General features: G+C 44.0%; 1 protein-coding gene across 2 annotated transcripts; it reads left to right on the top strand.

The window, feature by feature from the left end:
- The first annotated feature begins 698 nt into the window (after positions 1-698).
- On the top strand, positions 699-12,278 carry lrwd1 (leucine-rich repeats and WD repeat domain containing 1). Of its 2 annotated transcripts, none has more exons than XM_060056406.1 (16): positions 699-884; positions 1,295-1,382; positions 1,654-1,888; positions 2,010-2,129; positions 2,245-2,391; positions 2,846-2,941; positions 3,233-3,607; positions 3,838-3,988; positions 5,379-5,485; positions 6,218-6,428; positions 7,325-7,397; positions 8,402-8,542; positions 9,325-9,428; positions 9,694-9,849; positions 10,850-10,962; positions 11,415-12,278. In XM_060056406.1, the coding sequence occupies exons 2-16, from the start codon at positions 1,303-1,305 to the stop codon at positions 11,565-11,567; spliced, it is 2,262 nt and encodes a 753-aa protein (XP_059912389.1). In that variant the 5' UTR covers positions 699-884; positions 1,295-1,302; the 3' UTR covers positions 11,568-12,278. The 2 variants fall into 2 exon arrangements, with proteins under 2 accessions (XP_059912389.1, XP_059912388.1); XM_060056405.1 differs by having other exon boundaries at positions 700-884; positions 1,287-1,382.
- Positions 12,279-13,023: the final 745 nt, after the last annotated feature.

Raw genomic sequence — 13,023 nt, 5'->3', positions numbered from 1 at the left:
GGCTGGCACCATGGACATATACAGTCGTCAAGGCAATTTCATGTACACATACTAATGCAAAGATGTTCAGTATTACAAAAACACTATATAGGCCTAGACATAGAGGTAACTTCTCAGTTTTAAAACTTCAGCATAACTAAATAAATGCTTGGGGACATGGGGTGGATGTAGGTGCACCTATGTTTTTTGACGTTCTACAGTTGGTAGCATAAACTGTAAATGAGTCCATTGAGTCCACCACATGTAGAAAGTCTGATATTTGTAACAATCTGACATAAATGGGACACTCCTGAGAAACACATAATGAGAAAAACAGTATGCATGTGATTCTGATATACACAGAGTGGACCCCAACACAGGGAGTACACGAGCAATTGTATATATCCCACAATATAGTATTATTATTAGCATTATGTTATCATCTGATAGTTCTCTATACCCGGCCAGGACCTGTATCATTATGCAGGAAGAAAACGGTATCCAGCTTCTCTGGAAGCAGAAGGTGGGTTGTTGCAGGAAGGAGGAAACTGGGGTTGGCATATTAATGTTTTGGGTGTACAGAAGTGTAGTCTACGTTGTTGGTCGGGTGACATTGATGGCTTATATGATGAATGTGGGGTATCGGAAACAGTTGATCAGACCCAGAACCCGGGGGACTCGGGTTTCTTTTTATTATACTTACGTTTTGAGACGGTGGGGGTAGATGAGCCTCATAACTCTGGCCACACAGTAGGGGGCGCTAATGCACGTAACTCTTGCCATACAGTAGGGGGCGCTAATGCTCTCCTTACCCTCGGTTGGAAAGAAGAAGAACAATTTCCTCTATCGGAAAATACGTCACGGTCTGCACAAAGTTTTTTCCCGGGAGCGAGTCGGCGGCATCGGTGAGTAGCGTATGAATTATACCTACATATAAATAATTCAACCAGAAGATTTATACTAGTACGTTATCTAGCAGCAAGGTGCATATTGAAAATCAAGGTTTTAAAAACATCGCACCGTCCACTTAATGCTCGATTAACATACTACAAAATAAGAGCACAAAGTAACCCATGAGTGCGACTCAGATGTAAGCATGCTACTGTTGGTAAGGTGTGTAAACCTCGTTCTGTTTGGTGCTGTGATACCTTTTGTGAGGTGTACCGAGGCATTTGTACGAAAATATTATCTGAGAATTATTGTCACTAAGTCACTGTCATTAAGTTTCAACATTTAATTGTTTTTGTTTGCACAACTATATTCCATCTTAAACTTTTGCTTTAAACATTCCTTTCCTTTTATTTTAGAATTTTAGAATAGGCGATGGCGAAGATAACAGAAAAGTTTTTATTGGAGAGGGCGTCTCCCAAAACCAAAACACTGGAACAAATCCAAACCTTGAAGTAAGTATACCTGTTATTATCCTAAGCCAATGTGTAATATGGTGACTGGAGTGTAGGACTAAGACCATGAGGGCCATTGCTAGTAATCATCAAAGGGCCTGGCTTCTGCTGGACATCTTGGTTGGCATCGTAACATTTCATATCAACTGCTTGAAAACCAGCAATGTACTCCAGAGTCATTGTGGCCTATTGTTTGTTATTAAACCCAATGGGAATACGTACACTTTTCATGATTAAGAAGGGACCTCCTTTGTTGTTCTGCTTGCTTCAGTCTCTCTCTGCTCGCGCTGCAATGTAAGGACCTCCCTGTGAAGCTGCTGTCCCGGCTCCAGTCGCTGGAGTCGTGGGATCTGTCTGGGAACCGTCTTGAGGAGCTGCCCAAAGGCCTGGCCCTGCCCAGCCTGCGCTCTCTCGACCTCTCGGATAACGAGATGGAGGACGTCACCACCCTGGACTCCCTCACTGGTCTGGAAGAACTCAAACTGGACGGCAACATTTATATCACTGTGAGGAACGGCATTATTAAATAAAATACAGGGAAACGAGGCTATTTGCCATCGGTTTTGATGTGTTATGCGATATATCGTACATTCTACTAGCACGTCAAAACGTACGTTTGGCCCTCAGGTGAACGACGAGTACAAGCTGATGGTGCTCCTGCCCAAGCTAAAGACGTACAACGACAAGAACATCGGCGGCCGGGCCGACCACATCCGCCACACCAGCAGCAGCATCCTCCACGACAGGGTACGACGACGGCAACGGGGAACAATGAACCCGACTTGTGCATTATGCAAAAGTAGTTTTCGCTCCTAGTGTAACTGACTAGACACAAACACCGTCCGATTCTGATGTGTAACAGGTGGTTGCCATCTGGGCCACAAAGTTTGGCGTCCTGGAAACAAATTCCCAGGAGAAAATGGAGGACATGGAGAGAGATTTTGTGGCCACGGCTCAATGTAGCATCCAATTCGGACCCAACTCCACCAGAGACTATATCCGATGGAGGGTGAGCTCAGAACCTTACCTTTTTACGTGTTGGTTTTCCCTGGTATGGCAGTTAATGAAAGACTGAAGGAATAACCTCAGACACTAGCTTTTTTGATACTGTTGTTATCTCAGGTTTGCTCTAACAATACTAAGTTAAAAAATGTACCAACATGCTCCATGTTTTAGGAAAGAAAAATCTATTTAAGTTGACTCAGGATGGGTTGTGTTACACGGTGGGCTCATCTGTATGCTGTGTTCTCTCTTCAAAGCTATTACGATTGATTTTTGTTGAATATTCAAACCCTATTTTAGGGTTTGAAGGTTTCAGCCGAAACCTCTTAATGTGTTCATATTTAAAGCCAATTAGCTGTTCTGCAGCCAATTAGCAGATCAATATGAAAACAAGTGGATTTATATGCACTGTTTTTGGGCATCTTAATAATGTCTCCAATATCAAATGTCTTCCCTTTGAGGTGGGGATACTGGCCAAGGAATACCTGCGCTCGCTGCTTCAGCGCACCGAGGAAGGGGACAAAAGCCAGGAGCCCATAATCACAAAGGAGAACAACGTACGACTCTTAATGCTGTGTTGTATTTTTTGTTGAGGATATTGAACTCTGTCAAACTAATGCTATTATGATGCTGGTTTAGGCTCTAAACTAGTCAATGTACAGTGGATGTGATTGGCTTAATATGTGGAAAATGGTGACTAACTAAACGATTATCCACCCTTTCCATGTGCGCGTGTTTGTGATAGATAGATAGATAGATAGATAGATAGATAGATAGATAGATAGATAGATAGATAGTGTTCACAGTCCATATAATGCTTACGATATCTATTATTTTCTTTGCTTCAGGGGATTGACTCCCCAGTCAAGAGGAAGCAATCTCTGTTGCACCAAGATCTCCAGCTGACCCCTCGCAAAAGAGCTAGAGGAGACGCCTGCAGCTCCCCCTCCAAGGACAGCCCTGGCGCCCTCCACCTTACCCGACAGAGAGCAGGCCCCGCTGGCGCCGTCAGGGCGAGCCCACGCAAGGCAGCATCCGCCCAGCTCGCCGCCAGCCCCGCGGTCAAGACCCCCAGGAAGATTCTGGTCGAGCAACCGCCGCCCAAGGAGGACGGCGGCCGGCCCAAACGCAGCGCAACCGGAGACCGGGGCCTACCCACAAGCACGGCTACCCCCGTGGACCGGGAGGGGTCCCCGAGGAAAAGGAGCTGCATCAGACCTCAGGTGAGCACCCGGAGTATACTTGACAAGTGATTTTGATCCACCATTTATCCCAACATGCACACACTAACACAACATGCACACAATAACGCAAATAATACAACTCTGTGTTGTAAACATAGACGTATCCATGACATCACAGAGGGCACAATCTTGCACTGTTCACCAAACAAAATCAATGTGAACTCAACGATTATTTTATTTATTTATTTATTTATTTTTCACGTCTGAAGCCGCCCCCGAGGGAAGAGGGGGAGAGGGTGCAGCTGAAGCCGCTCCACGTGCTCCAGTGCCATAGTAAGCAGAACAGCCCCGAGGACTTCAGCACCGCGCTGTGGGCCTGCGCCTTCCAGCCTCTACCCCACGGCGGCGGAGACACCAGCTGTGAGTACACCCCACCACAATGTTTGGTTTATAGCTGTGGTTGCAAATGAGTTGAAACCCTCCAGAAGTCATGTCCTAATCGGTCGCCTGGATTCTGTCATTCGGATGCCTTCTGAAGGGTTTAAACTAGTGCTGTCAAGCGATTAAAATATTTAATCGCGATTAATCGCATTAATGCCATAGTTAACTCATGATTAATCTCGAGCAATCGCAATTAATCGCAAATGTTTTTTCTATGCTAAAGATCCCTTGATTTCTTTGTCACATTAATTTTTCTCATTTTAATGCTCTTGTCAACATGGAGAAGTGCATCGGCTTGCCTTGTGCAAATGTTTTTTTTATTGATAACAACATTGGCATATACTGATCAAAACAGGACGATACAAAAAAAAAGCCTATTGTGCAATTAAATGATAAACATACAAACATACTGCCTTGAACATAGCAGTCAGGCTACTGCTTCTTTGTTTTGAGTCAAAGAAAAAAAGAATAATAAATAAATAAATAAATTGCGTTAATCGCGCAATAAAAATAAATTAACGCCGTTAAAATTGGTTTGCGTTAACGCTGTTAATAACGCGTTTAACTGACAGCACTAGTTTCAAATGATTTGTAATCACAGCCATCAATGCTGCCTCACCACTCTGTACTGTAGACATACAGTACAGAGTATCATGTACATGTACATGATATTTCTGACTGCTTTGGTCATTTTAAGTGACCCGATAGTTAAGGGCACTTGGCACGGAGTCCCCAAGCTGATGTGTAGCAATCCTTTTCCCTGGACGACCAACCCAAAGGCCATTCATCTGGCCGTGGTTATATTTACATGCAAAAAGAGTAGCCAAGCAGACTTTGGTTTATTCACAACCCAATTTAAACATGAATTAAGCGCTGAATGGCACATACTAGGGTGTGAAGGGTTGTTTGTCCCTAGTCCTCCCGATCCTTGAGAGATCGATGGAGCAATCTAAACTAAGTAAATAACTTCATTTGGTTGTGTTTGTGCTCATATGCAGGGTTCAAAATGCTAATGTTGGTAAGCTACGACCTGGGACAAAGCTACAAGAATAGGTGTCGGTATTGTCTAATATTATGATTGAATTAAGTGTGCACGTCATTATTTAACTAGGTAGGCTTATTGAAATAGACATTTTTTTAATTTTTTTTATTTCATTTGTCAGAGCATCAACGATACTTCCAACAATGGGGAAAAAAAGGCTTTGATAATAAATGGCTTAAGCTAGCCATAAGTTGAACTTATCGATTTTCCATTAGTTGTCCTTAACAATATGCACTGTATCGGTATGTGCCTGTGTGGTGATCTGTTCATCAGCCTGAACCTCTGCCCTGCAGGTAAGCATACTGAGTGGATTTCTGTGTTCCTCAGGTTTCACCGCAGGGGGTCGTCTGGTGGCTACGTGTGGAGGAGACTCGATCTGTGTGATCGACTGTGAGACTGGGCTGGTCATGAAGAAGTACAAAGTCCCTGGCGAGGTCTGAGCCACGTCCTGCCTCACACACCTATTGAGCTAGACCGGGCTGGTCTTCTTATAAGATCTCCATACTGTTGTTGTTCTGATAGGGTTTGCTAAACACTGTTGTTGGTAAGAGTTAGGGCTTTGACTCCAAACTTCGTTATTCGAATATAATTCGAATATCAAAAAAGAAATCAAAATTCGAACGAATATTAGGCAGCCCTTAATATTCGAACCTGTTATGGGCAGGCCAAGAGGGAGGGACGTCGGAGATCCCGACGCAGTCCATTCATAATATTGTAATGACCACGGAAGAGGCAGTGAATGAAGTATTGATTAGACAGCGATTTATTAGAAACCTAATAAACCGTTGGAACACGCAAGACCGGTAACCATAGCAACAACCTTGCGAAGCCCAATCCAGGTCTTACTGAAGGCATTTAATGGTCAATATATTATTAATAAATATTCAAATATTCATAAACAAACAAACTTTGAATATGATTTTTGGGCAAAAGTCAAAGCCCTAGTAAGAGTAGAGAGAGGAAAGAAAATAGCATGATTTTTTTATTGAACCGAAATACCCGGAGGGGGGACGACACAAAAGTGGCTTCTCTTAACGTGTGTGTGTGTGTGTGTGTGTGTGTGTGTGTGTGTGTGTGTGTGTGTGTGTGTGTGTGTGTGTGTGTGTGTGTGTGTGTGTGTGTGTGTGTGTGTGTGTGTGTGTGTGTGTGTGTGTGTGTGTGTGCAGGAGTTCTTCACCCTGGGCTGGTCCACGGTGCAGATGTCCCGGGACAACGGCGCGCCGGCGCGGCCCTGCGCCGTCCTGGCGGCGGGGGGCAAGCGGGGCCTGGTGACCCTGACCCACCCCCAGTCCAACGTGGCGTACGGAGAGTTCCGGGCCAGCCGCAAGGCCCTGTCCACCCTGCGCTTCAGTCCCCGGCAGGGGAACCTCCTGTTCAGTGAGTGGCCCCCTCCGTCCCCCGTCTCTCTGGCTCTAGGACTATCATCTACGCAGTGTTGTTTTCGTCAGGCAAGACGAAAACGAAAATGACGTCGTCAGACCCCTTTTTTCCATGACGAAAAATGTAGACATTTTCGTCAGACGAGAACTAGACGAGACTAAATTGTTAGTGAGTGGACGAACAAAGTTTCAAAACATGCTTTTTTCCCGCCAACTGTAATATGCGTGCAATGTCAATCAAGAGCTCAGACATCAGAAATGGAGCCAGCTGCTTGTCCTAACAGTCACGCCCCCATCACACACTAAAAGCCTCGCTCGCGCGCAGCTGCGCCTGCACGCACACGGCACACGGAGTTTTCGTCGGACTAAAACTAGACGAAAACTTTCAAAGATAGAAATGACTAAAATGGGACTAAAACTAAGAAGCATTTCGTCAAAAAGACTAAGACTAAAACTAAATCTAAAATGCCTGCCAAAAACAACACTGCATCTACGGTGCAATGGTCTTGGTAATCTACCAACTGTGGGCTGGTGGGCTGGTGGGCTACTGGGTTGTATCGGGTCTGTTTGGCAGCCCCCGGTTTTTAAACATGGCGGCCCATTTGAAAGGGAGGCCCTTCTGTAAACGCCCCTCCAATACACTTTTAATAAGTGTAGGACGGTTGTGTCGCGTCAATGCTGAATCGGCAGATGACCCACAAACCCCGGCGGTCAATCAGAAGCTGTGAATGCCGAAGTTTACGTTTCCTAGAAAGGGAGTTGTCCAATGCATGCCAAAGCTGGGGCTTGATTCTCCTTTAACTCCACCCGTATGGCGCCCTCGAGGACTGTTGCTTCACTCAAAGGTTAACCTATTGGGGAGTTGTTTGGTAATGTCCTTCCCTTGCCTTGCAGCTGGGGCATATGATAACAAAATCACGCTGTGGGACATCGGTGGAGTCGACAGCCAGTACAAATATAAGGCCAGGTGAGTGCATTGGAAGACTAACCAAGCCTACACGCTCTTCCCGTGGTTTCCCCCTTCTACAGATGGAAGGACACGTTATCTCAGTACTGCAGTCGCTAGAGTGGGGCTAAAGAACATAGGACAAGATATTAAAGAATATGGGGCTACTCATGTATAACAGTTTTTCTGTAGTATAACGTAAAAGTGACTGTATGAGAGCCAGTGTTTGTAATAACGCCGTTTAAAAGAACGGTGTTGGGTAACACCGTTATTTTTTCAGTAACAAGGTAATCTAACTAATTATTGTTTCCGTTGTTACAACGCTGTTGCCGTTACTGTATGTTAAATGTGGTGTGCGTTACTATGAATTGATTTGAATTGAACTGCGTAATCCGAACGCACCCCTGGCTCCACACACAAACTGCTCCGGAAGAGACCGGTAGGGTTAACAACGAGACAAGTGATTATGATTGGCTAAGGCGGAGTCATTCATGGTAGCCAATCGGATCCAGTGTTTTTACACACATGCCAGGACACGCGCGCCGCACACACCAGACTGATTCGATTAAGCAGCAGAAATGGCGAGTCCGGAGCAATCGGATGAAAAGTTGGCATTTTCTGTAGTATTCTGTAGATGTTCCACAGCCTTTGCAACCAAGCAAATTAATATTCAGTTGGAAGTATATCAGGGCCTTGAATTGGCAGTTCAACCATTTAAAAAAATCCAGAATCAAAATTCTTTCATATATAGCAACTTGTTTTACTTTTTTACTAACTTTTACTTACTTTTATTATAGAGTAATTCAGTTACTAATTCAGTTACTTTTTGGAACAGGTAGTGAGTAACTATAACTAATTACTTTTTTAAAGTAACGTTCCCAACACTGATGAGGGGACGTGAAAAAATATCAAACCACCCGATTTGGGTGATGTAGGGACGACAATATATTCAAAGATGAAACCAAGCCCTCGGCCATGGCCTCTATCACGCCCCCAATGTCAACTGCAACGTCTTGTGTGTTCAGTCAGCTGATGGTGCTGGAGTGCAGTAGCACCCCTCTCCACCTGTGCCTGCCCCCGGCGTCCCCCGACACCGCGCTGCTGGCCGCCACAGACAGCGGCCTGCACTGTTTCAACACCCAGCTCAGCCCAGGCTCCGGGAAGAGGTGAGACCAGGGGATCAATGGGACAGACCAGAGCTTTAGGCCCAATCCCATTTCTACCCCTTACCCCTTTGCCTTACCCCCTCCCCCTTGTTTTGAAGGGGAAGGGGGAAGGGATAAGGGGTAGAAATGGGTTTGGGCCTTATACTCCGTCCAGACTACCATCGGGACCACTTGAGTTCAGCTAGTCCATATTTCTATACTTTACTTTATTATGATATGCCTTCATGGTATGCCACTTTATTCCAACCTACACTGCCGTTCAAAAGCTTGGTCACCCAGACAATATCATGTTTTCCAGTATGTGCTAACATAATTGCACTAGGATTTTCTAATCATCAATTAGCCTTTTAACACGGTTAGCTAAAAAACAAACCATTTGAACACTGGAGTGATGGTTGCTGGAAATGTGCCTCAGCAGTTTCCAGCTGGAATAGTCATTTACCACATGACCAATGTCTAAACAGTTTTTCTGATGAGTTTAATGTTATCTTCATTTGAAAAAAACTTCATTTGACTCCAAACTTTTGAACGGTTAAGTATGTTTGAGTGATTTAATACTACAGCACTCTGAAATGCACTTCTGTAGGTCTCCTTACTTCTGCCTTATTTTCCGTCATTATCTCCTGGTAGAGTTTGAATTTTGAGCTGGGTTGCAGAATGTCATTTTTGAGTTTGTTTTAGTGTGCCTTACAATAGTCTTATTCCCCACAACATTAGAAAAGGCCAGGCTGTCTTAGGCTAAGTGGCTTCAAAGCCATAAAAGATGATCATGTCTTCTTTAGGGCCGCAGAGATGGAGATAACATTCCCCATATATAAGCAGGAGGACAAAGACCACAGCTACCGCACTATCGACGGCTTAGGATTCCTTACGAATGACATCGTGGGTAAGTCGGGCCCACCGGGAAGAGAATCTATTGGTTTTATTCCTTTTTTATTGTATTTTTTGTTGTTGTGAAACTAAACCGATGCTTAATTAACGGATCATCTTGCTTCAGTTAACCTCGTCTCATGCTGTATTTTGTTGGCTATTTTTTTTATTGATCCACAATGTGGACTGTAAATGTTTACTATCCCTACACAGTGAGTCTTATTGTAAATGATTTGAAGGGTGAACCACTAAACTTGTGTGCGTGTGGTCTCTCCTGCTAGCCTCCAAGTGCCACCTGCAGCCCTCCATCTACCTGTGGAGCCTGGGCCAGACGCGGGGCCAGGCCAAGAGGCGCGGCAGCGTGGCGGCCGTGCTGCTGGCGGAGCTGCAGTGGGCCGCCACCAGCGTTCCCTACCTGTCCCTCAGCACCTGTCCAGGTGAGAGACCCTCCACACACACACACACGTTTAGTTTGTTTTAGGGTCGTGCGTGGCTGGGGGCCTCCCAACGGTAATGCTTGTTGTCTTTGTTCTGGGTGTCTTCTCTAATCACCTCATCATTCTATCGTGTAACCTTTTACGATCTGCAAAGTAAAAGCATAGTCTCAATTTCGGTCCAGTCCGATAACGAGTGAGACCTTGGGTGAAATCATCTGACATGGAGATCAGTCTGAACAACAAATTTCAACATATCGAGTTTGAACGATAGAAGTGATTAAACGATCACACCAGGAGTGAACTAAACAGAAACCGACCTGCAGAGGGCAGGTTTTCACCTCACTGGCATCCCCCGGTGGACTGGATTCAGCATTATCCAACCATCACTTGAAGTTCACTAAAGCATGTGGGATTACTTTGGCGTCCCACTTTGGTCCAACTGTAGAAATAAAAGTCTGTGGATCATCAAGCCGCCGTGGAAAGCAATTCTATAAACATTTTGTTTAATTATTATTGTGAAATTTGGTTGTTGAGTGTTGATGTGTTCTGAGCAAGACACTTAACCCTAACTGCTCCTGACGAGCTGGCTGTCGCCTTGCATGGTTGACTCTGCCGTCGGTGTGTCAATGTGTGTATTAACCGATGTAAGTCGCTTTGGATCAAGGCATCTGCTAAATGCCCTAATTGTAATTGTAATGGGATGGGGCTGAGTCAAAGCCGTAGAGGGCGCACTAAGCCTGCTTTACAGAGCTAACTAGCGCTGGGTTTTGGCACCTACTTAGTTTACTGACACCAGTAGGAGGCATGCTGGGTTGGACCAGTGTGACTGAAGGTTTGTTAGAATAAATAGGAAACGTGTATAATAACTCTCACCATCTTTCCCTCTGTGCGCTGTTGTGTCTACATGAATGAATCAATTGAATTGAACATCCACTTTTGTATTTGCAAGAATTTGACTGCCCAGCATAACCGTTCCCACCGTGTGCGTGTCCTTCTCCAGAGGAGGGCTACCTGGTGTGCGGGGACGACCGGGGCCGGCTGTGGTCCTACAGTTTGCACAACCTCCTCCTGGAAAACAATCATCAGCGCCGAGAACTGGTCCCCCCCACTGAGGTAACGTTTACATCAGACGGGCGATGGCTCAAGAGAGTTTCAGTTGTGTAAAATCCAAAACCAGCGTAAATAGATACAGTAACCTAGGCTAATGAATACTTTGTCACGTCTCGCATCAGAATCGCTGTGGCCGTTTCAAACTCAACATCTCCCCGTAATGACAAATATTTTCACAATTCATTGCTAAAACAATGAGCAAAAATTCCTAACCACCAACACATGAATCAACATTCCAATGCTCCTATACTTCAAAATAGAAGTAGCTAATAAGTACAAGCCCTATTGGAGAACTTAATTAAACACGCAGTATTGCATGGATTTCTTCTTGCTTGTTGACGGGGATGACTGAGTCATCTGCTGAGGAAGTACACCCCATTGCTCAAGGACCTTTGCGTAACGGGGCATTTGATGGTTTTGTTCTGCTAACGAGGGTCTTTCGGGGTTCTTCTCAGGTGCTGGAGTGGCCGGCCCCATTGATGAGGAGCTCCAGCCCAGTGGAGGTGCCCTCCATCAACAGTGTGGCCATGGGACGGGGGCTCTCCTACCTGGTGGCGCTCAGTGATAAGAACATGGTAGTAGTGTGGAAAAGGGAGGACTCGTCCTGAATAAGAAGAGGAAAACAATTTGTGTTTTTAAAGGTTACTGATCGCATCTCAATATTGCAACGGGTCGAAGTGTGATTCTAGAATTTGTTGGTTATGAATAATTTGTATGAGGAATGGCAAAAATTACTTTGATTAATTAATTTGGGGCTTGCAGAGTAACAAATGTACAAATGTATTTGAAAGTGACTGAAAGGGGCTTTGTTTTGAGAAACATGCAATTGGAGGTATTTGATATTTGCATGCCATTTGTTTTACTGCTTTTAAAGGTTGTCCAGTGTGTTTTTGTTGTTGGGTGTTCTTTACTCATATCAAGCTGATGTCGATGCAGCTTGACGTCAATCGTGGGTCGACTTATATTCAATTTAAGTGATTTTCCATTCGTCAAAAAGGGTTAAATGGTCTTGATGAAAAGTCAATTATTTTAATGTTGCTGTGCGGCATTTGATTAAATAGAACGTGAGGTAGACATCTGAAACTTGTTTCTGGCAGAGTTGTTGGACCTTGCATAGTTAAATGCTGACTAAGAAAACTTTCTCAACGTTATGGGGAAGCTGCATTGAGGGTAAAATATTTTAATATATTTGATATTATTGCTAAAGTGATTTACTATTTGGGGCAAAACAAATGTCAGACATTTAATAATTACAATTAATAGTACAAAAAAAACTTTCCTTATGTCAGTAAAAAGTACTAGTGGTACTGGAAACCCTTTTTGGCGATGAACTAATTCACTGAAATGTCCTGTATTAGACAGTGTATGTATAGTCTGTATGGCTTCCAAAATACGAACCAAGACACCAAGCTGAAGTCGGCACCCTATTCGCAGCTACTGATGTGTGACCGGGAAACAAGTCGCTGTTTTGTTTTTTTACAACCTACCGGTAGTACTGTGTAATGTTTATTGACCAGTCAGAACCGGCTGTAGGTTTCACGGTTGCTGATGGTAAAGATAATTGTATGGTAAAAATCTGATAATGACTACATAATCAGATTGTCGATGTCCTGTGTAGTATACAGGTGAAACTCGAAAAATGTGAATTATCATGCAAAAGTTCATTCATTTCAGTAATTCAACTTAAAAGGTGGAACAAAGATCTTATCGACTAATTACAGGGAAAGTGAGATATTTCAAGCATTTATTTGTTATAATTTTATAATAATGGCTTACAGATTATGAAGACCCCAAAATATAAATCTTTAACTAAAATTAGAATATTGTGAAAAGGATCAATATTGTGAATAGGATCATAGTTTCACACTTTAATCAGCTAATTAATCCAAATCACCTGCAAAGGGTTCCTGAGCCTTTAAAGGGTTTCATTAGTCTGGTTCAGTAGAATTCACAATCATGAGGAAGACTGACCTGGCTGACCTGACCGTTGTGCAGAAAACCATCATTGACCCCCTCCACATAGAGGGAAAGCCTCAAAAGGTCATTGCAAAAGAAGTTGAAGGT

Source organism: Gadus macrocephalus, chromosome 7 (genome assembly GCF_031168955.1).
Source record: "Gadus macrocephalus chromosome 7, ASM3116895v1".
Lineage (NCBI taxonomy): Eukaryota > Metazoa > Chordata > Actinopteri > Gadiformes > Gadidae > Gadus > Gadus macrocephalus.
The sequence above is the reverse complement of the archived record's forward strand: the minus strand, read 5'-3'. Positions and strand labels throughout refer to the sequence as shown.

Bases quoted from the DNA above. Each gene is read 5' to 3' on its own strand.
- lrwd1 (XM_060056406.1), top strand. From the start codon at position 1,303: ATGGCGAAGATAACAGAAAAGTTTTTATTGGAGAGGGCGTCTCCCAAA. The intron at 3,989-5,378 runs GTGAGTACACCC...TGTGTTCCTCAG, and splicing joins CGGCGGCGGAGACACCAGCT to GTTTCACCGCAGGGGGTCGT. The intron at 6,429-7,324 runs GTGAGTGGCCCC...CTTGCCTTGCAG, and splicing joins GCAGGGGAACCTCCTGTTCA to CTGGGGCATATGATAACAAA.